The 22,217-nt window shown below is 47.6% G+C and overlaps 2 protein-coding genes across 3 annotated transcripts in view; both read left to right on the top strand.

Annotated features, from left to right (window-relative positions):
* LOC123748905 (uncharacterized) overlaps positions 1-22,217 on the top strand; it is a 113,112-nt gene that overhangs the window by 84,702 nt on the left and 6,193 nt on the right. For both annotated transcript variants that reach the window (XM_069339794.1, XM_069339793.1), the window contains exons 2-4: positions 18,757-18,913; positions 19,800-20,575; positions 21,812-21,927. In XM_069339794.1, the coding sequence (XP_069195895.1) occupies positions 18,759-18,913; positions 19,800-20,575; positions 21,812-21,927 (1,047 nt within the window). In that variant the 5' untranslated portion in view covers positions 18,757-18,758. The remainder of the gene's footprint in view (positions 1-18,756; positions 18,914-19,799; positions 20,576-21,811; positions 21,928-22,217) is intronic.
* LOC138373330 (trichohyalin-like) lies at positions 2,214-18,515 on the top strand. Its single transcript, XM_069339522.1, has 4 exons — positions 2,214-2,278; positions 4,694-5,484; positions 17,269-17,350; positions 17,870-18,515. Exons 1-4 carry the CDS (start codon positions 2,214-2,216, stop codon positions 18,513-18,515), a joined length of 1,584 nt encoding a protein of 527 aa, XP_069195623.1.

Here is a 22,217-nt window from a genome sequence, read left to right as displayed (position 1 = left end):
TTTGTTTCTCCCTCAGGCGGGAATCGAACCCGGGCCCTTAGGACTACAACTCCCGAGCGCTGTCTGCTCAGCCGCGAGTCCCCTGTGTGTACTCACCTAATTGTGCTTGCGGGGGGTTGAGCTCTGGCTCTTTGGTCCCGGTCTTTGTGTGTGAGTGTGTTTGCTTACCTGTTGGCGCCTTGACTGGGCTTCATCTCTTGGGCCCCGCCTCTCAGCAGCAGCCAGTCATCGTGTGTGCTTATTTTCTCCCTCTCCCCGGTCGAGAGGGAGCCGGTCGGCCGAGCGGACAGCACGCTGGACTTGTGATCCCGGGGTCGATCCCGGGCGCCGACGAGAAACAATGGGCAGAGTTTTTTCACCCTATGCCCCTGTTACCTAGCAGTAAAATAGGTATCTGGGTGTTAATCAGCTGTCACGGGCTGCTTCCTGGGGGTGGAGGCTTGGTCGAGGACCGGGCCGTGGGGACACTAAAGCCCCGAAATCATCTCAAGATAACCTCAAGATAACCCCGCCTTCCTCTCAACAACCTAGTTATTTATACTTCCTCATTACCCTGACCACAGGAGTAACGCGACGCTGTTTATAATACATTATGACTTATTTAAGAAACTGTTCCCTCGCAAGTCGCTCTGTGTTTACCTTACCAATACACGCGAGGATTTTGTACGTCGCTGTCATGTTTTTGTTTTGTTTTGTTTTGTTTATATCAAAGATACTAGATGTTATGCCTCGAATTTGTCTTCGTATGTCATGACTCTCAGCTCTGGGTCCAGTCTGGTGGCGTTAAAGAGATATTGGCTACTTGCTAGAGCTGCATGGACATGGCTTGGTCTGACGTTCATTACGTGACTCGCTTTTATATATGCGTTTGTATATATGTGTCAATATAAACACATAATGTTTATTGCTATACACATTCTAAATTTCCCTCAGGTTTTATCGGTTTTTAGGGTGTGAGTGTTCGTCCGCGTCTCTGCATGGTTCTACCTTCTGCTGTAAAACATTTCTATAAAATTTGTTTTGACGATTTAATGACGAATAAGCAAGGCCCAGGCAATCTCCTTTACACGCGCGCGCTCGGGTCGAGGAGGAGCCCAGGAGCTGAAGCTGTACCCTGGAGAGCGCAGTGATGATGGTACGCGGACCGGACCACCTCTCAGAGAAAGGTCATGGGTAGTTTATCCCCCTTACACCCACACACACATGTTAATGTTATATTTACACCCACACTCTGGACCACCACCCACACCCTGGACCACACCACCACCCACACCCTGGACCAGCCACACCCTGGACCACACCCACACCCTGGACCAGCACCACACCACCACCCTGGACCACACCACCAGCCACACCCTGGACCACACCACCAGCCACACCCTGGACCAGCACCACACCACCACCCTGGACCACACCACCAGCCACACCCTGGACCAGCCACACACCACCAGCCACACCCTGGACCAGCCACACCCTGGACCAGCCACACCCTGGACCACACCCACACCCTGGACCAGCCACACCCTGGACCAGCCACACCCTGGACCACACCCACACCCTGGACCAGCCACACCCTGGACCAGCCACACCCTGGACCAGCCACACCCTGGACCAGCCACATCCTGGACCAGCCACACCCTGGACCAGCCACACACCACCACCCACTGGCTAAACAATGTCATCCTAAACTGTCGAAACGCCTTTAAGATCGTTCGTAATCACATGTTAGTACACGAAATAGAGGTAAAAATCCAGACTAGCTGAGGAGAGCCAGTGACCGCGGCAAGGGCAAGACGACCACAGAACAAAGGTCACCATATATTAAGCGGGTATCGAACCGGGGAAACGAGTTAAATAAGGTGACTCAAGTCTCAGTCCTGTGATCATCATTGCACATAGTGTATGTGAATGTCGTGCATGAGGGCGTACAAGCTCGTGTATAATAATTGTTGCAAGCGATGAAAAGCGACAATGAGAAAAGTCCCTGAGGAAGATTGCAAAGGAATTATAGAAAGTCTTTGACACACTGCAGAAATGGGCCAAGAAAATGACTGCAAGAGTTAAGTGAATTTAAAAATTGCAGAGGTTTTGCAACAACAATTAGATGGAACAGACGGGGACATAATCACTACATACATGATATAGAGGGTAATAGAAAATATTTAAAATAACAATCTCTTTAAATAGAGAACAAGGGAAAAGAAGGAACATAAATGGAAGCTGGAAATGTAAATGAGATGAATGATGTAGGGGACATAGTGGCTGTAGTGACTGATAGGTAAGTAGTGTTAGGTTGGTGGTGGTGGTGGGGGGGGGGAGGAGGGGGGGAACAGGTGAAGATCCTGTGTGGTGTTGTTGCTCTCATGTGTTGCACCTGAGCTGTGTGGTGAGTCATGTCTCTCTCTCTCTCTCTCTCTCTCTCTCTCTCTCTCTCTCTCTCTCTCTCTCTCTCTCTCTTTCTCTCTCTCTCTCTCTCTCTGTGTCTCTCTCTCTCTCTCTCTCTCTCTGTGTCTCTCTCTCTCTCTCTCTCTCTCTGTCTCTCTCTCTCTCTCTCTCTCTCTGTCTCTCTCTCTCTCTCCCCTCTTTCTCTCTCCCCCCCCCCCCTCTCTCTCTCTCTCTCTCTCTCTCTCTCTCTCTCTCTCTCTCTCTCTCTCTCTCTCTCTCTCTCTCTCTCTCTCTCTCTCTCTCTCTCTCTCTCCCCTCTTTCTCTCTCCCCCCCTCTCTCTCTCTCTCTCTCTCTCTCTCTCTCTCTCTCTCTCTCTCTCTCTCTCTGTCTCTCTCTCTCTCTCTCTCTCTCTCTCTCTCTCTCTCTCTGTCTCTCTCCCTCTCTCTCTCTCTCTCTCTCTCTCTCTCTCTCTCTCTCTCTCTCTCTCTCTCTCTCTCTCTCTCTCTCTCTCTCTCTCTCTCTCTCTGTCTCTCTCTGTCTCTCTCTCCTCTCTCTCTCTCTCTCTCTCTCTCTCTCTCTCTCTCTCTCTCTCTCTCTCTCTCTCTCTCTCTCTCTCTCTCTCTCTCTGTCTCTCTCTCTCTCTCTGTCTCTCTCTCTCTCTCTCTCTCTCTCTCTCTCTCTCTCTCTCTCTCTCTCTCTCTCTCTCTCTCTCTCTCTCTCTCTCTCTCTCTCTCTCTCTCTCTCTCTCTCTCTCTCTCTCTCTCTCTCTCTCTCTCTCTCTCTCTCTCTCTCTCTCTCTCTCTCTCTCTCTCTCTCTCTCTGTCTCTCTCCCTCTCTCTCTCTCTCTCTCTCTCTCTCTCTCTCTCTCTCTCTGTCTCTCTCTCTCTCTCTCTCTTTCACGCAACAATTTCCGATGCCAAATATTTTTCGTTTCCATTTCCCATTCTCCTCTTAATCTATCCTTCGCCATATTCTGCCTGAGTCTTAAGTTCTCCCGTCGTGAATCTTAACACATCTCTATCCATCCTATTTATTCTCCTACCCCTTACTTACCACCAATTATCCTCCATATTCTTCCTATCCCCTCCCTGCCTCTTCCTCCTCCTCCTCTCCCTTCATCTCCTCACAATCCTCCACCAATCCACCCCTCTCAATCCCCCCTCCCTCCCCCCCACCCTGGAACAATGTTTACTAACTACACCTCCCCCGTCCCCCCCGTCCCCCCCCCCTACGCCTCCAGCTTCCTCCAACAACGCCTCCAAAATACCTGGAGGAGGAGGAGGTGGAGGCGGTCGGCCGACCTCCCTGCTATCACCCACCACCACCCCTGATAGCGATTTTTGTCGCCGCGTGTATGTTGGTCGTGGTGGTGGTCGTGTTGATAACGTATCGGAGACTCCGCAAGTGACGGCGACCGCTTTTATGCCTCAAAATGTATTCATTGTGTCTCAAAATGTATTTATTATGCCTCAAAATGTATTCATTATGTCTCAAAATGTTGATCAGACCACACACTAGAAGGTGAAGGGACGACGACGTTTCGGTCCGTCCTGGATCATTCTCAAGTCGATGAAATGTCTCAAAATGTATTCATTATGCCTCAAAATGTATTCATTATACCTCAAAATGTATTCATTATGTCTCAAAATGTATACATTATGCCTCAAAATGAATACATTATGCCTCAAAATGTATACATTACGCCTCAAAAATGTAATCATTATACCTCACTGTATTCATTATTCATCATTATTATTTTTTGCAACAATTTATTTCCTCAATTATTCCAAGGTGTTAAATATTACAAGATACATCCGCGCCAATTACAGTTTTTACAACAATTACAAATTACAAAAAGCGTCTTTCAGCTGCTCAGTGGGAAGAGAGAGCAGAGGCTTCAGACTTGACTTTTCCTCTCTGGATGGCGACCCTGGCGCGCTGGAGTAGGAAACTGGCTACTGTTGGGGGTCTGTTTAGCGCGGGTCTTCCTCCTCGCCGCCTTCAGGGGTTCGACCCCACCTTTACACAGTCGGTAGGGTAACGTCGAACACACACACACACACACACACACACACACACACACACACACACACACACACACAAGTTGATTGCAAGGTTGATTGACAAGTTGTTACACCAGTTGATTGACAGTTGAGAGGCGGGACCAAAGAGCCAAAGCTCAACCCCCGCAAGCACAATTAGGTGAGTACAAGCCAGGCTGACACCAGCAACGGTAGAATCGCCAACAGGAATAGTAGCAACAGTGGTGCCTCAATGTGAATAGAAGCAACAGAAGATCACCAACAGGAAGATTAGCAACAAGAGAAGAGCATCGGCAGAAGAGCAGAAGCAGCAACAGGAGAGCTTCAACAGAAGAACAGAAACAGCAACAGGAGAGCTTCAACAGAAGAACAGTATCAGCAACAGGAGAGCCCCAACAGAAGAACAGTATCAGCAACAGGAGAGCCCCAGCAGAAGAACAGAAGCAGCAACAGGAGAGCCCCAACAGAAGAACAGAAGCAGCAACAGGAGAGCTTCAACAGAAGAACAGTATCAGCAACAGGAGAGCCCCAACAGAAGAACAGAAGCAGCAACAGGAGAGCCCCAGCAGAAGAACAGAAGCAGCAACAGGAGAGCCCCAACAGAAGAACAGAAGCAGCAACAGGAGAGCCCCAACAGAAGAACAGAAGCAGCAACAGGAGAGCCCCAACAGAAGAACAGAAGCAGCAACAGGAGAGCCCCAACAGAAGAACAGAAGCAGCAACAGGAGAGCCCCAACAGAAGAACAGAAGCAGCAACAGGAGAGCCCCAACAGAAGAACAGAAGCAGCAACAGGAGAGCCCCAACAGAAGAACAGAAGCAGCAACAGGAGAGCCCCAACAGAAGAACAGAAGCAGCAACAGGAGAGCCCCAACAGAAGAACAGAAGCAGCAACAGGAGAGCCCCAACAGAAGAACAGAAGCAGCAACAGGAGAGCCCCAACAGAAGAAGAGAAACCTGCAGGACCCCCCCGCCCCCCTACTTCCGGTCACATACACGTACGTGTGGTCTCGTCAGCATCTTCATCCCAGCTAAGCACAGCATCCGAAAAATTGAGAGTAAATATGGATCTTGGCCGCTGTGTCAACAATCTCCTCCCCCCCCCCCTCAACCCTCCCCCCTCCCCCCCCCCCTCCTCTACTTGCTATCCAGACTTTAAAATGGATCATTCAATTCTCCATCAGCCTCTCCGCTTAGGGGGACCAACTGCATGGATGGAGCTTTCTCAAGCAAGCTTTTTTTGGCTGAAATTCTTTTTTTTTTTATTGTTTGGAGCCCGGATGATGGTGTTGTTATAACTGGTGTGAGTCAGGATGTTGGGCGACTTGCTGGCTCAGGGGTTTGGACGTGTCCAGGGATTTGAATTGATTTGATATGTTTGGGGAAATATAAATGGGAATATAATGTGAGTATCCATTGGTGTATATTTTCACACACTCATACCCGTGCTGGAGCCTTCCCCTCCTATATACACACACACTTATACCCTCATAGAAACACTACCTTATACACCCACAATCATCTTGAGGTTATCTTGAGATGATTTCGGGGCTTTTTTTAGTGTCCCCGCGGCCCGGTCCTCGACCAAGCCTCCACCCCCAGGAAGCAGCCCGTGACAGCTGACTAACTCCCAGGTACCTATTTACTGCTAGGTAACAGGGGCAATCAGGGTGAAAGAAACTTTTGCCCATTTGTTTCTGCCTCGTGCGGGAATCGAACCCGCGCCACAGAATTACGAATCCTGCGCGCTATCCACCAGGCTACGAGGCACATCATAGACAGACACAGAAAATCATTAAAAAGTTTAACAAAGTAACAAACCCAACCAGGAAATGTTCACCACATTGCACAGAACCACAGAAGCAGAGATGGAAGCTTAAGATGAACCAACGACTCGTGAGAAAATATTTAGTTAACAAGGCATGATGGAATACGCGTCTCGGCAGCTCCCAGGAGCAGAAGACAGAATTATTCCACCGCCACGAAAGGGAGAAGAAAGCAAAACACAACGTGACTCCAAAGTTTGCCAGACGGCGCCTTCAAGCAAGACGAGGAACCAGGGGGGCTGGGAGGAGGCACACAGGGAGGAGGCACACAGGGAGGAGGCACACAGGGAGGAGACACACAGGGAGGAGACACACAGGGAGGAGACACACAGGGAGGAGACACACAGGGAGGAGACACACAGGGAGGAGACACACAGGGAGGAGACACACAGGGAGGAGGCACACAGGGAGGAGACACACAGGGAGGAGACACACAGGGAGGAGACACACAGGGAGGAGACACACAGGGAGGAGGCACACAGGGAGGAGGCACATAGGGAGGAGACACACAGGGAGGAGACACACAGGGAGGAGACACACAGGGAGGAGACACACAGGGAGGAGGCACACAGGGAGGAGGCACACAGGGAGGAGACACACAGGGAGGAGACACACAGGGAGGAGACACACAGGGAGGAGACACACAGGGAGGAGACACACAGGGAGGAGGCACACAGGGAGGAGACACACAGGGAGGAGACACACAGGGAGGAGACACACAGGGAGGAGGCACACAGGGAGGAGACACACAGGGAGGAGACACACAGGGAGGAGACACACAGGAGACACACAGGGAGCAGAGCAAGACAGATGAACCGTCCAGCATCCTCTACAGAAACTTTATGAGAATTAGAGGAAAAGCAGTGATGCTTGGATGATATAATATCCGGACCTATAGAACAGTGGCTCCAATATATATATATATATATATATATATATATATATATATATATATATATATATATATATATATATATATATATATGTATATGTATATATATGTATATATATGTATATATATATATATATATATATATATATATATATATATATATATATATATATATATATATATATATATATATATATATATATAATATGCGAACAAGCCTGAATGGTCCCCAGGACTATATGCAACTGAAAACTCACATCCCAGAAGTGACTCGAACCCATACTGCCAGGAGCAACGCAACTGGTATGTACAGGACGCCTTAATCAACTTGACCATCTCGACCGGACATAAGGATTAAGTCCTTATACTTCTTGCATATAGTCCTGGGGACCATTCAGGCTTGTTCGCATTTGTGTTCCTCACGTGTGTCCCAAAGATTGAGGTGAATTGATAACATGCTATGCCCAAGATTACCATCCGGGTGCCGGCGGGGATGGGGGGGGGGTTCAAATAGCTTCGGCTATCACCTCCTTATGTCCGGTCGAGATGGTCAAGTGGATTAAGGCGTCCTGTACATACCAGTTGCGTTGCTCCTGGCAGTATGGGTTCGAGTCACTTATGGGGTGGGAGTTTTCAGTTATATATATATATATATATATATATATATATATATATATATATATATATATATATATATATATATATATATATATATGTCGTACCTAGTAGCCAGAACGCACTTCTCAGCCTACTATGCAAGGCCCGATTTGCCTAATAAGCCAAGTTTTAATTAAATAATTGTTTTTCGACTACCTAACCTACCTAACCTAACCTAACCTAACTTCTTCGGCTATCTAACCGAACCTAACCTATAGAGAGAGGTTAGGTTAGGTTAGGTAGGGTTGGTTAGGTTCGGTCATATGTCTACGTTAATTTTAATTTCAATAACAAAAAATTGACCTCATACATAATGAAATGGGTAGCTTTATCATTTCATAAGAAAAAAATTAGAGAAAATATATTAATTCAGGAAAACTTGGCTTATTAGGCAAATCGGGCCTTGCATAGTAGGCTCAGAAGTGCGTTCTGGCTACTAAGTACGACATATATATATATATATATATATATATATATATATATATATATATATATATATATATATATATATATATATATATATATATATATATATATATATGTGTGTGTGTGTGTGTGTGTGTGTGTGTGTGTTTACTACTTGTGTTTTTACTACTTGTGTTTACTACTTGTGTTTTTACTACTTGTGTTTACTACTTGTGTTTTTGCGGGGGTTGAGCTTTGCTCTTTCGGCCCGCCTCTCAACTGTCAATCAACTTGTTTACTAACTACTTTTTTTTTTTTTTTTTTTTTTTTTTTTTTTTTTTTTTCTACACCACACACACACACACACACACCCCAGGAAGCAGCCCGTGACAGCTGACTAACTCCCAGGTACCTATTTACTGCTAGGTAACAGGGGCATTTAGGGTGAAAGAAACTTTGCCCATTTGTTTCTGCCTCGTGCGGGAATCGAACCCGCGCCACAGAATTACGAATCCTGTGCGCTATCCACCAGGCTACGAGGCCCCTATAATTATAATTATGTGTGTGTGTGTGTGTGTGTGTGTGTGTGTGTGTGTGTGTGTGTGTGAACGTTAAGGAAATTAGATTAGATCAGAGGGGAAAAAAACAACGACAAGGAAATATGTGAGATATATGCAAGAAATAACAAAGTCTTGGAAGATGTTTTCAAAATTGAACCTCAGCACCTCCCTGAGGGGTCAGGGGTTATGGGGGGGCAGGGGGAAGAGGACAGGACACCCAGGAGTGAGAAGAAACATACAAGTTAAAGCAGCTGAAGTAAGGAAAGAATCTGAGAACTAACCTACGTCAGACCAATACAAGAATATTGTTTCACTCGTACTAGTACTTCTCAACTGAAAGCTGAGAGGTGGGGCTGTGGAGCTGAAGCCCAATCCCCCTCCGTTAAGCACTGAATAATCGTGGCCAGATGTACGACAGCTTCTGAGGTCATCACAAAACTGGAATGAGTTTTGTTACGTCATAACTCCCATTATCTCACGAAACTTAGTGACGTCATAGCCCCATTAACTCCCCCGTGGGAGTTTCCTGACCAGCCAGCTCAAACGACGGTGATGATGACGTAACCATGACGTCATCAAAACATGCCAAGTACCGCCAATCTCACGGTGTTGCCACAATGTAGATTAATATCTCCTTTTTAGTCTTCCTTTTTCCTGTTTTTCTTTCTACGGGCGGATTATATATATATATTTTTTGTTTTTGTTTTGGGGGGGGGGGGTGTTTTATTTGAATTTGCAGTGAACGGTGAGCGGTTGGGCACTGTTTCTTCGCTTCATTCTTATATCCCAGCTCCTTGTCTTCACATCCCAGCTCCTGGTCGTCAACTCTCAGCTCCCTGTTCCTATATCCCAGCTCTTTCTCCTCATATGACAGCTCCTTGTCCTCGTATCCCAGCACCTGGCTTCCATGGCCCAGCTCCTTGTCCCCCCCATAGACCCGGTCAACTCTCTCATTCTGTTATTGAGGATATTAGGATTACCAAAACGTCTCATGGTTTGTTGGTATGGTCAACCACCATCGCACCTACTACTACTACTACTACTACTACTACTACTACTACTACTACTACTACTACTATCAATAGTAATACTAAAACAACCTAATGACAGAATCACAATCGTTTAAAGAGACCATTATAATCCTCCACAATTTTTTATTGTATCTGTTGGTAAAAAGTATTTTTTTTTTTATATAATCCTGGTAGAGGAGGTGGGAAGGAAGGGGGGGGGGTGAGTATTTTCTGACTCATTCATCCCTTCCCCCCTCTCCCCACCCCCCCCCCCCCCCCTCACCTCCCCCTCTCTCCACCCCCCTCTCACCCCTCCCATCCCCCCTCCCCTGCACCCATACAAAAAATTGAGAGCTTTCTGAAATTGCTCCCAGAACTTTTTGACAGAGTTCGTAAGTTGGACATCTGGAGACGTCCCCCCTCTCCCCCTCCCTCCCCCCCCACCCTCCCCATTCCCGCTTCCCCCATCGCCTCTACGCCTCTTCCCCCTCCCCCCACATTCCTCTTCCTCCCCTCTCTCCCCCTCCCCCCACCCCACCCCCACAGTCTTCCGTCCCCCCTACTCGTTGCTCCTACCCGGGACTCCTCTATGTTGTCTTTTTTTGTGTCCCCCCCCCCTCCCCCACTCTGCCACTTTTCTCTTGACGCTCAAGGTCTGTCAGTCTCGTCCCGATTTCTCTCTCCCACATCACAGTCTCTCTCTCTCTCTCTCTCTCTCTCTCTCTCTCTCTCTCTCTCTCTCTCTCTCTCTCTCTCTCTCTCTCTCTCTCTCTCTCTCTCTCTCTCTCCCTCCCTCTCCCACCACTCTCTCCATTCCCACTTTTTCCTCTACTTTCTCACGCACTTGTCCCCCCCCCCCTTGTCCCTTTCAATCTCTCCCAGGAGAGAAAGGAGAGAGAGAGCGAGGGAGAGAGAGAGAGAGAGAGAGAGAGAGAGAGAGAGAGAGAGAGAGAGAGAGAGAGAGAGAGAGAGAGAGAGAGAGAGAGAGAGAGAGAGAGAGAGAGAGAGAGAGAGAGAGAGAGAGAGAGAGAGAGAGAGAGAGGATACAGTTCTCACTGTGACTGTCTGGCTGTCATCACCAATTACAGTCTGTATAAAGCTTGTGTAAACTAAACAATCGTTGCCCTGTAATGGCCATGGAGGGGGGGGGGGTTAAATTGCCTCTGACTTGTTAACATCTGCCACCAGCAACAGTGTGGTGTCTCAAGTGTCCTCACCTAAATGTGGTGGCTTGGTTGAGTGCTAGCGCCCGGGCCCCAGCCTTACCAACCATCGGTTGTCTAATTGGGTTGCAATTGAATGTGTTGTTACATCTCTTGACACTTATTTCTCGTTTCAAGTTTCCATCTATGTACTCGAGTCCCCCCCCCCTTCCACCCCCTGGGAATCTTGCATGTCTTTACCATGTCTCCTCGATTCCATCTTTTTCACGAGTGAATTCATATATTTGTGCTTTCAGTATCGAGCTGTTTGCTCTTGGATCCCCGCCTATCATGTCGTTGGTCAGTACTGACTCCTGGCTTACTGTCTTTAATATCTAATGTATATTTATCATACACACACACACACACACACGTTTCTTTCACCCTGAATGCCCCTGTTACCTAGCAGTAAATAGGTACCTGGGAGTTAGTCAGCTGTCACGGGCTGCTTCCTGGGGTGTGTGTGTGTGTGTGGTGTGGAAAAAAAAAAAAAAAAAAAAAGTAGTTAGTAAACAGTTGATTGACAGTTGAGTGGCGGGCCGAAAGAGCAGAGCTCAACCCCCGCAAAAACACAACTAGTAAACACAACTAGTAAACACACACACACACACACACACACACACACACACACACACACACACACACACACACACGCACACATACACACACACACACACACACGACCAAACAGCCAGAGCTCAACCCCCGCAAGCACAATTAGGTGAGTACACACACACGCATACACACACACACACACACACACACACACACACACACACACACACACACACACACACACACACACACACACACTCACACACTCACACACTCACACACACACACACACACACACACACACACACACACACACACACACACACGCACACATACACACACACACACACACGACCAAACAGCCAGAGCCCAACCCCCGCAAGCACAGTTAGGTGAGTACACACACACACACACACACACACACACACACACACACACACACACACACACACACACACACACACACACACACACACACAACGACTCGACTTGATATTCACCCTGAATCAAAAATAAGGGAAGTCAAAGTTGAAGCCCCCATAGGAATGAGTGACCACAGTGTACTGACCTTTGAGTACTTGGTGGAGGTAGGGATAACCTATCCAAGGATGGGATCGGAGGGAAAAAGACTAAATTACCGAAGAGGAAAATATGACGAGATGAGGAATTTCCTCAGGGGAATACCATGGAAAACAGAACTTAAGAGACAAGAATGTGCAGGTCATGATGGATTTTGTCACCCAGAAGTGCCAGGAAGCTGCAGACAGGTTTATCCCAGTCCAAAAGGAGAAAAACGAAAAACAACATAAAAACCCATGGTTCAACCAGGAATGTAAGGTAGCGAAGCAACTAAGTAAAAGAACATGGAGAAACTACAGAAATAACAGAACACCGGAGAGCAGGGAGAGATACCAGAGGGCCAGAAATGAGTACATCAGAGTGAGGAGGGAAGCAGAGAGACAGTTTGAAAGTGACATAGCGAGTAAAGCCAAGACCCAACCAAAACTGCTCCACAGTCACATCAGGAGGAAAACTGCAGTGAAGGAACAAGTGATGAAACTGAGAAAGGGGGAGAACAGATACACAGAGAATGACAAGGAGGTGTGTGAAGAACTCAACAAGAGATTCCAGGAGGTCTTCACAATAGAATAAGAAGAAGCCCCTGCACTAAATGAGGAGGAGGCAGACCAAGCAACCTTGGAGGAATTTGACCTCACCAGTGATGAGGTCAAAAGGTGTCTGCTGGAGCTGGATGTGACAAAGGCTGTTGGGCCTGACAGAATCTCACCATGGATACTAATGGAAGGTGCAGAAGCACTAAGTGTGCCACTCTTTATGGTGTATAACAGGTCACTGGAAACAAGAGACTTACCAGAAAGTTGGAAGACAGCTAACGTAGTTCCAATATACAAGAAGGGTGACAGGCAAGAGGCACTTAACTACAGGCCAGTTTCCCTAACTTGTATACCATGCAAGGTGTTGGAGAAGATCGTGAGGAAAAGGCTCGTAGAGCATCCGGAGGGAAATAACTTTGTAACACACAACCAACATAGGTCCAGGGATGGTAAATCGTGCATCACAGGATTAATAGAATTCTATGACCAGGCAACAAAAATTAGGAAAGAGAAGGGTGGGCCGATTGCATTTTCCTGGACTGCCAAAAAGCCTTCGACACAGTACCCCATAAAAGGCTGTTAAAAAAGTTGGAGCAACAGGCAGGAGTAAAAGCTAAGGTTCTCCAGTGGATAAGGGAGTACTTAAGCAACAGGAAACAGTGAGTAACGGTGAGGGGGGAGACATCAGAGTGGCGAGATGTCACCAGTGGAGTCCCACAGGGCTCAGTATTTGGACCCATCCTGTTTCTAATATATGTAAACGATCTTCCGGAGGGTATAGACTCGTTCCTAAAAGAATAACGTCTGCGTTATTCTTTTAGAAATATTACGTTATTCGTATACAAAAGAATAACGTCTGCGGCATATGCGAGGCTGGCTAACATCAGAACAGCGTTCAGGAACCTGTGTAAGGAATCATTCAGAATCTTGTACACCACATATGTAAGACCAATCCTGGAGTATGCGGCCCCAGCATGGAGCCCGTACCTTGTCAAGCACAAGACGAAGCTGGAAAAAGTCCAAAGGTATGCCACTAGACTAGTCCCAGAACTAAGAGGCATGAGTTACGAAAAAAAGACTGCAGGAAATGCACCTTACGACACTGGAAGACAGAAGAGTAAGGGGAGACATGATCACAACCTACAAAATCCTCAGGGGAATCGACCGGGTAAACAAGGATGAACTATACAACACTGGTGGGACGCGAACAAGGGAACACAGGTGGAAACTGAGTACCCACATGAGCCACAGAGACGTTAGAAGTTACTTTTTCAGTGTCAGAGTAGTTAACGGATGGAATACATTAGGCAGTGATGTGGTGGAGGCTGACTCCATACACAGTTTTAAATGTAGATATGATAGAGCCCAGTAGGCTCAGGAATCTGTACACCAGTTGATTGACAGTTGAGAGGCGGGACCAAAGAGCCAGAGCTCAACCCCCGCAAGCACAATTAGGTGAGTACACACACACACACACACACTCAGGAAGCAGCTCCGTAACAGCTGTCTAACTCCCAGGTACCTATTTACTGCTAGGTAACAGGGGCATCAGGGTGAAAGAAACTCTGGCCATTTGTCTCTGCTGGCGTTGGGAATATGTGTACTCACCTATTTGTGGTTGCGGGGGTTTAACATTGACTCTTGTGTGTGTGTGTGTGTGTGTGTGTGTGTGTGTGTGTGTGTGTGTGTGTGTGTGTGTGTGTGTGTGTGTGCGTGCGCGCGCGTGACATCTGTACACACAGCATCTTTGTAAACATCTGCAGTTAATTTCTGAGAACCAATTTAATCCACATGTACACTCTTCCACAGCCTCTCAGACATGTGTACACGGCGTCACTGGCACGTGCAGGTGTACATCATCATCCCCCCCCCCACACACACACGCACACACACACACACACACACACACACACACACACACACACACACACACACACACACACACACACACACACACACACACACTGTGTATGGAGGCTGACTCCATACACAGTTTCAAGTGTAGATATGACAGAGCCCAGTAGGCTCAGGAATCTGTACACCTGTTGATTGACGGTTGAGAGGCGGGACCAAAGAGCCAGAGCTCAACCCCCGCAAACACAACTAGGTGAGTAACTAGGTGAGTACACACACACACAAGGACAGAGAGGGCCAGAAATAGCCGTAATGGCACCGCTGGGTGAAAGTAACTGCCAGTAACGGAGCAGAGAAAGCCTCGGGATGGCACTGCTCACCTCAGAGGCCACACACGACTGACACTTGAGCGGGAGAGTCATCCCTGGAGTGCCACTTGACCAGGAGAAGCAATGGAGGGATGGTGGAAAGATGGATGATAAAGGAGAGAGAGAGAGACAGAGAGAAGTATTCCTGATATCTCCCCCCACCCTATTTTTCTCTCTCTGTCTCTCGAAGGATATCAGGTCTCTGTGGTGTAGTGGTTAATGGTATCACCTCGCCCAGCAACAGAGAACGACCTGGGTTCGAATGCCGGCCAGGGTAGTCTCGAGGACACTGTTGCTGTGTTCTATATAAGTCTGAGAATAAGTATAAGTCGGCGGTGCTCAACAGACGATAGTGAGGAGATATATTGTGTACGTATTGTGTCTGTAGCCGGCGGGGTCATGTGATGATCAGCTGAGATGAGTGGCACGAATATTGACTCATCACAACGAACGTGTCTGAGAACTCATCAAATGTTCGTACCATCTGGTGTCACCCACTAGGATGAACTGCTGACGTTGGCTCTCATATCGGAGCTCAGCTAAGATGTTGAGTCATACACTACATAGTATCAGATCCCCTAGTTCTAATACCCTCGTGCTAACTCCAGTAAATGAACTGGTTGACGAGCCCCTAGTCTACTGGAGAATATAAGTCAATTCTAAGTGTATGGTTGATGTTAACCTATTTAAACAGGGCGGTACGTTATGTCAGCATACTATCCCCATTGGTCAAGCTATTATGTATTAGCGACAACACCTACCATTAATGTATGATGACTTACTGTAAATATATAGCTCTTGAAATAGCACTTTCTCTGTAACTAGCTGACATTGTAACTATAAGGTGTGAAGGATAGATGAAATTGTTTATGTAATAATCTAAGATGAGGTCTGATAAAGATCTTTTGTGCCCTCTGTAATGCTTTTGCGCTACCGCTCACAGCATGAGTATGGGGTGCACAATAAACTAGCCGCCTTCGGCGGCAACAAACAAAAAATGCCAGCACACTCCACCAACCCCCGTCTCTGCCACACGGGTTCTATTCTGTACCATTTAGAGACTAACGATTCGCTTAAACATACTGGGGACTGTCACTAAGGAAAGCTCGTCGTATATATATATACATATATATACATATATCGAGTTATATATCATATCGAGTTTCATGCGTCCGGTGCGAGGTCTCAGTGTTTGACCGGAAACCCCTGATGTAACCAGAGACGAGAGACAGGTTCTCCAGAACCTCCCCTAATGCCATCAGAGCTAAGAGAGAGGCTGTTCGGAACTCCCCCTGATGCCAACAGACACAACAGAGAGGTCTGGAACCCCCCTGACCGAGCCAGCAGAGACGAGAGAACTATGTACCTTTCCCCTTTAGAACTGGAAGGCTTTAGATATGAGGCATGTCAAAATCACTTATAAGGAACTATACTAGTGCTCCCTTTTGTTAGTGTGGCCTGCCTTGTGAGCCATACTGTGGTACTCGCTATAGTCTGACAGTGTGTGAGACAGGCAGCTGTTAAGAAACTGTGGTTGTCCGGTTGTCTTAATTATTGTCTCTAAAGATTTATGTCTTCGCCAGTTGTTCCTTGTCGGTAGCTGGTATGTGCCGTTTTTTCTTTTAATGGCGAAGTCATCGCTGTTACAGGGGTTGAAATTGAAAAAAGTTTATTGAGGTAAAACACACACAAAGGGATGAGGTAGCTCAAGCTATTCTCATATACCCCATGTAACTATTGCAAGTTACAGGGGTCATCTCTCGTGGTCAGTGTGATGGTTTTCGTATCGTTTATCTCTGGATGATGTAGCAATTATTATTGTTTTCATTGTAATTAATACTTTATTATTTTATGCCTTATACTCTGGTTTTCTCAAAGTTCACTTGGAAGGTAGGGAGAGGCAGGGGGCGAGGAGGGAGAGGCGTGGGGGGGGGGAGTGAGGAGGGAGAGGCGTGGGGGGGGAGATGAAGAGGGAGAGAAGAGCAGGGAAGGAACAGGAGAGAAGAGCAGGGAAGGAACAGGAGAGGCACACAAATTTTAATGAGAAGTACAGAAGGGAACAAAGGCACTTATACAGAAGTACAAGTGCTTTTGAAAAGTTGAACGAACGCTTAAGTAACGGGGAATTGTAAACGTTTGACGAGAGAGAGAGAGAGAGAGAGAGTGGGCTGTGATCTAGGGAAGAACGTCTTTGACCTACAGCCGTAAGACCCAAGTTCGATCCCTGGACGGGGGCAGAAACAATTCGGTAGCGTTTCCTTTCACCTCATGTCTCTACTTACCCAGCAGCAAAAAAAAAAAAAATAGAGCTGCCGAGGGAGGAAATCATTTTTATCATATTTAGGTCCACTGCTTTGACTAGTTATACGTGATGTTAAAAGGAGTCCTCATCTTGCAGGATATCTTGCAGGATATCTTGCAGGATATCTTGCAGGATATCTTGCAGATATCCCATCCCATGATATGGTTACTCACGCAAGGTTTTGTGCCAAAGAAGTTGTCTTTTTACGCTCACGTTCACAAAATACAAGTTATATACACATATAAGTTATACGGTACGTGCTCTAAATTCATGTATACACATACACAAAGGTATTGTTTATAAGAATATGGTGATAAAGTTTATATAGAGATGCGTGTGTATATATAGGGTGGAGGTAGAGACAGAGATATAAACAGGAGCATGGCAGCTAACAGGAGCGTGGCAAAGCAAGCAACAGAAACGTAGCAGAGCAGGCAACAGTAGCGAGTCAGACCACCTAACAGGAGCGTGGCAGACCACCCAACAGGAACGCGGGCGAACAGTCATTGTGACATAATATCTCGCATATTTTCCTTCTCCCCGAAGCCCTCTCCCCCCTTCTCCACCGCCCCACCTCCTCCCCTCCTCTTTGCAACCCTCACTTGTTCTGTCTGTCGTCTTCCACCCAATTCTCCGTCCTCCACCTCGTCTTCCACCCACTTCTGTGTCTGCCGCCTGGATATGTGTAACCTTCCAGCCCACAAAGGCCAGGGTTGTCTCCACCTACACTCCAGGACGTCGAGAACACCGTGTCAGGGAGAAACAGACTATCCAATGAGGAGTGGCAGAGAGCATCCAGCGAGATCGACTCAAGAGGGAGTTCGAGAGCGTCCAGAGATCGACTCGAGAGGGAGTTCGAGAGCGTCCAGAGAGATCGACTCAAGAGGGAGTTCGAGAGCGTCCAGAGAGATCGACTCAAGAGGGAGTTCGAGAGCATCCAGAGAGATCGGCTCGAGAGGGAGTTCGAGAGCGTCCAGAGAGATCGACTCAGGAGGGAGTTCGAGAGCGTCCAGAGAGATCGACTCAGGAGGGAGTTCGAGAGCGTCCAGAGAGATCGACTCAGGAGGGAGTTCGAGAGCGTCCAGAGAGATCGACTCAGGAGGGAGTTCGAGAGCGTCCAGAGAGAGATCGACTCAGGAGGGAGTTCGAGAGCGTCCAGAGAGATCGACTCAGGAGGGAGTTCGAGAGCGTCCAGAGAGAGATCGACTCAGGAGGGAGTTCGAGAGCGTCCAGAGAGAGATCGACTCAGGAGGAAGTTCGAGAGCGTCCAGCGAGATCGACTCGGCAAGAGGGAGCAGACTTCGTCAAATGTGGGTGCGCGAGCGAGGGAAAGAGGCGCTTGACCCCTTGGTATTGTCTAGTAGAGAGCCATTCGTGAGGATGGAGAGAAGGAGGGATATAGGGAGGGAGAGAGAGTAGAGAGGAGGGAAAGATGGAGGGAGAAGAAACCAAGAAACTAGGAGGATATGAGCCTTGTACTGAGCGAGAACGTGTGGAGGAGACATATAGAGGTTGATCGTATTTTCTTTGTCGTAGGATTTATGTATAATAATATATGATATATATTCTTTTTATTTCCCCCAGAGATGGCGAGCTACCTCAAGTTGACACTGCTGGCAGTGGCGCTCTCGTCGGTGGTGACGTCACAGCCCTTCAGCCAATCAGAAGCCTCCAGACACAGCGGATTTCAGTGGAATTCGCGAAAACTCGGCAGCCGAAAAGTTGCAACTATATCAATAAGGTAAAATTTAATATGCCAACTATTATACAGAATTTTCTTTTAATTATATAAATCAATTTATACACGAATAAACATAATAATTATAGATTTTGGCAATATGATCTTAAGTCTAGATTGAATAAATAAAGTCACTTTGTGAACCCGAGTGACCTGAACCTCACAACGGTAGAACAGGACACAAGCTGAGGAGAGATGATCTCAACATACAAAATATTCAAAAACATCAACATAACTGAAACACGCATGAGAAGGAACAGAATAATAAGAGACACATTTGAGAGAATCAAACGAGGAAACACAAAGGGGGAAGAGAACGAGGGGAGACAGGGAATAGATCAGAGCGAGGAGATAACAGGGAAGGTACCGAACGAGGGGACACAATAAAGGGAACAAAACAAGGGGAATTCAAATAGAAACTGGAGGCTCAGATGAGCCAGACCTAAAAAAGTAAAATTTTTGTTAGAGTGAGCAGTTGGAATGTTTTAGTTGGGGAGATAGTGGAGGCTGACTCCATACGTGGAGGAGGAGGTAGTGGAGGATGACTTCATACGTGGAGGGGGGACTCCAAACTTGGAGGGGGGTAGATGACTCCATATGTGAAGTGTTCGGTAGTGGAGGAGGTGTCCTAGAATTAGTTAATTATACATGCTATGCTCATCATGACCTTCCATGAGTTGGGTGAGCTGCCTTACTCATCTGAGCTGTGTGGCTGGTGGCAGGTTATTAAACAAGGTGCCATAGAGCGAAGCAGTTGCTTCAGGTGAGTGGCGGCAGCTTCAGGTGCTTCAGGTGTTCACACACCTGACCCTGAAGCACCTTCATGTTTATCCTGATAACACAACACGTCTTAACATTACACGTGGCTCACAGTGTTGTGATGTTACAGGAAAGACGAGGAGAGGGACCGGCGCAGCATCCCTCTGGCAGGCGACGACGACACTATCAGCACGACCCTTCCACGACACCAGCGGGCGTCGTCCTCGGCGGGGCATCAGAGCCGACGACGTCACACCCACCGGCACCACCACGGCGCCGACGAAGGTGTCTGGCTCGCAGACGAAGGCCTGGAAGGAGGCAACCACGATGTCGGCAGGGGGCTGTCTCCTAGTTATCTCCCAGAGTCAGGTCTCCAGGAGACGAGACTGGAGAGACTGGGTCTGAACGACGAGCGTCACGCCCACGGGGGCGATGTACGTCACGCCCACGGGGGCGATGTACGTCACGCCCACGACGGCGATATACGTCACGCCCACGAGGGTGACATGGGACATTTTCCACGCTTCCAGGAAATCCTGGACTCTGCGGGGATCCATCTTGACCCATCTCTCTTAAGGAACCTCACCTCCTTAAATAGGTTAAAAAGGAACAGGAACGAGGGACAGAAGAGAGGCGGCGACAGGAAGAAACCCAAGAAACCCAAGAAGAATAAAAAGCCGAACAAACAGAAGAGGGGAAAGAATAAGGGGTCGAAGGGCTGTCGTCGCCTGAAGGGCCGCAAGAAGAAGCAGTGTCGCTCGGCATTCAAGAGATGCAAGACCCTGAGGGGAAAGGAGAAGAAGGCGTGTCAGGCCGAGGCCTCGCGAGCCTTCCTCGACGACTCTGGCTCCAACGACACCGTCCCTGAAGACGACATGTTCAGCTTCATCAAGAATATTACTGAAAGTAAGTTGAGTCGTGCTTGTTCAGTCCCAGCTATCTTACTTGCATTGGTAAGGTAAATATCATTAGAGCTACACTAGCGTGTCACTTGGAAGGGATACGAGGATAAGGATAGGATAAGGGAGGATAGAATGAACGGTTACACTGGCTAAAGCATTTAGACGATCAGGGGTTCGAACGCTGATCCTGCGTGAAGTGAGATCGTGGCTCGTGACTCGTCCAAGTGCTTGGTCACCACTTGTGCAGGTGACGCTGCCTGTATACTGACCTCACACCCGTCACCCTACGCTGCTGCTGCTGCTGCTGCTGCTGCTGCTGCTGCTGAAGCTGCTGCTGATGATGATGATGGTGGTGTGAGGTGCAGGGACTGGGATGAACCAGCTGCCTCAGGTGTCATGGGTGTGAGCTGGAGGGGCAGGGTTGTGTAAGCTCACTTAATACCCAGGGTTTAAATACACATACCAAAGCATAGGAGGCGGCAAGTCATTGCACCAGGCGGCCGACAGCCTTGACCAGGGTCCCAAATGCCTCAACTGATCCCTAGCATATAAGACTAGATACAAGAATACATGCACATAAACACCCTCACAAACACTCACACATACAACCAACTCTCTGTTAATTCCCACCAAATATTCAGACCTTAAAGCATCACTCACGCAGAGATAAAATCAGATTTTGAAATAAAAACTTCGTAACTCACAATCACTCAGAGACTTAGCGTCTCCAGGGCTACCCCACAATGGAGGCTGGGATGCTTGGGAGGAAGAGAATGAGATAGAGAGGGAGAGAGAGAATTGGAGGAAAAAGACATAGAAGAAAGGAAGGAACTGAGCCAGTAGGAAAGGCCTAACTCCTTTAACTTTGAGCCTCGCTCTTGCGTCCAGGGCGAGTTTCCTACTTTTTAAGACACAAGTAAAGGTTACAGATGATCGGAAAGTTTGTCTATGCCTGTGTGTATAGATTATTTAATATTTGTATCTGCAGAATCTAGCTATTAGCTCTTGGACCCGGCCTGTTTAACCAACTTATTTTTCCTCTTATGTCTACTACATATATTTCTCTCATTACCACACATCCCCAGGAAGCAGCCCGTAGCAGCTGTCCTGCTCCTGTCATAATTTTGTATCATATGTCACCTGTACCAGAGTGTCACCTGTTACCTGAGTGTGTCATCTGTTACCTGAGTGTGTCACCTGCTTCCTGAGTGCCATAACCCCCCTTCCCCCTCCCCCCCAGTGAGTGGCAGCGACGCCTGCCAGTACCACCACCTGGAGCTGTGTTGCCGGAAAGTGGGCCTTCCTTCACGTAACCCGAAGAGCCTCAAACCTGTCGTCAAGTGTCGCTTCCGAGAGGTGAGTACCGCGCCCTTACACCTCCATACACGCCTTCATTCCTCTATACACAGTCATTTTAAATGCCTTTTAACAATTTCCCCCTCACCTAAATATATCTATTTCACCAAATTCATACTTTCACACACACACACACACACACACACACACACACACACACACACACACACACACACACACACACACACACACACACACACACACAGATACCAACATTATTGGTTGATAATATGTTATTCCTGTTAACAACATTCTTTGTTATCCTAACTTTAACTTATATTTAATTGTAT

The sequence above is a fragment of the Procambarus clarkii genome, chromosome 42, assembly GCF_040958095.1.
Source record: "Procambarus clarkii isolate CNS0578487 chromosome 42, FALCON_Pclarkii_2.0, whole genome shotgun sequence".
Lineage (NCBI taxonomy): Eukaryota > Metazoa > Arthropoda > Malacostraca > Decapoda > Cambaridae > Procambarus > Procambarus clarkii.
This window is presented reverse-complemented; position numbering and strand designations above follow the sequence as displayed.

Coding starts and splice junctions, on each gene's coding strand:
- LOC138373330 (XM_069339522.1), top strand. CDS start 2,214: ATGGAAGCTGGAAATGTAAATGAGATGAATGATGTAGGGGACATAGTG. Junction 2,279..4,693: donor GTGGCTGTAGTGACTGATAG/GTAAGTAGTGTT, acceptor GATCACCAACAG/GAAGATTAGCAACAAGAGAA. Junction 17,351..17,869: donor GATATGGTTACTCACGCAAG/GTTTTGTGCCAA, acceptor GTAACCTTCCAG/CCCACAAAGGCCAGGGTTGT.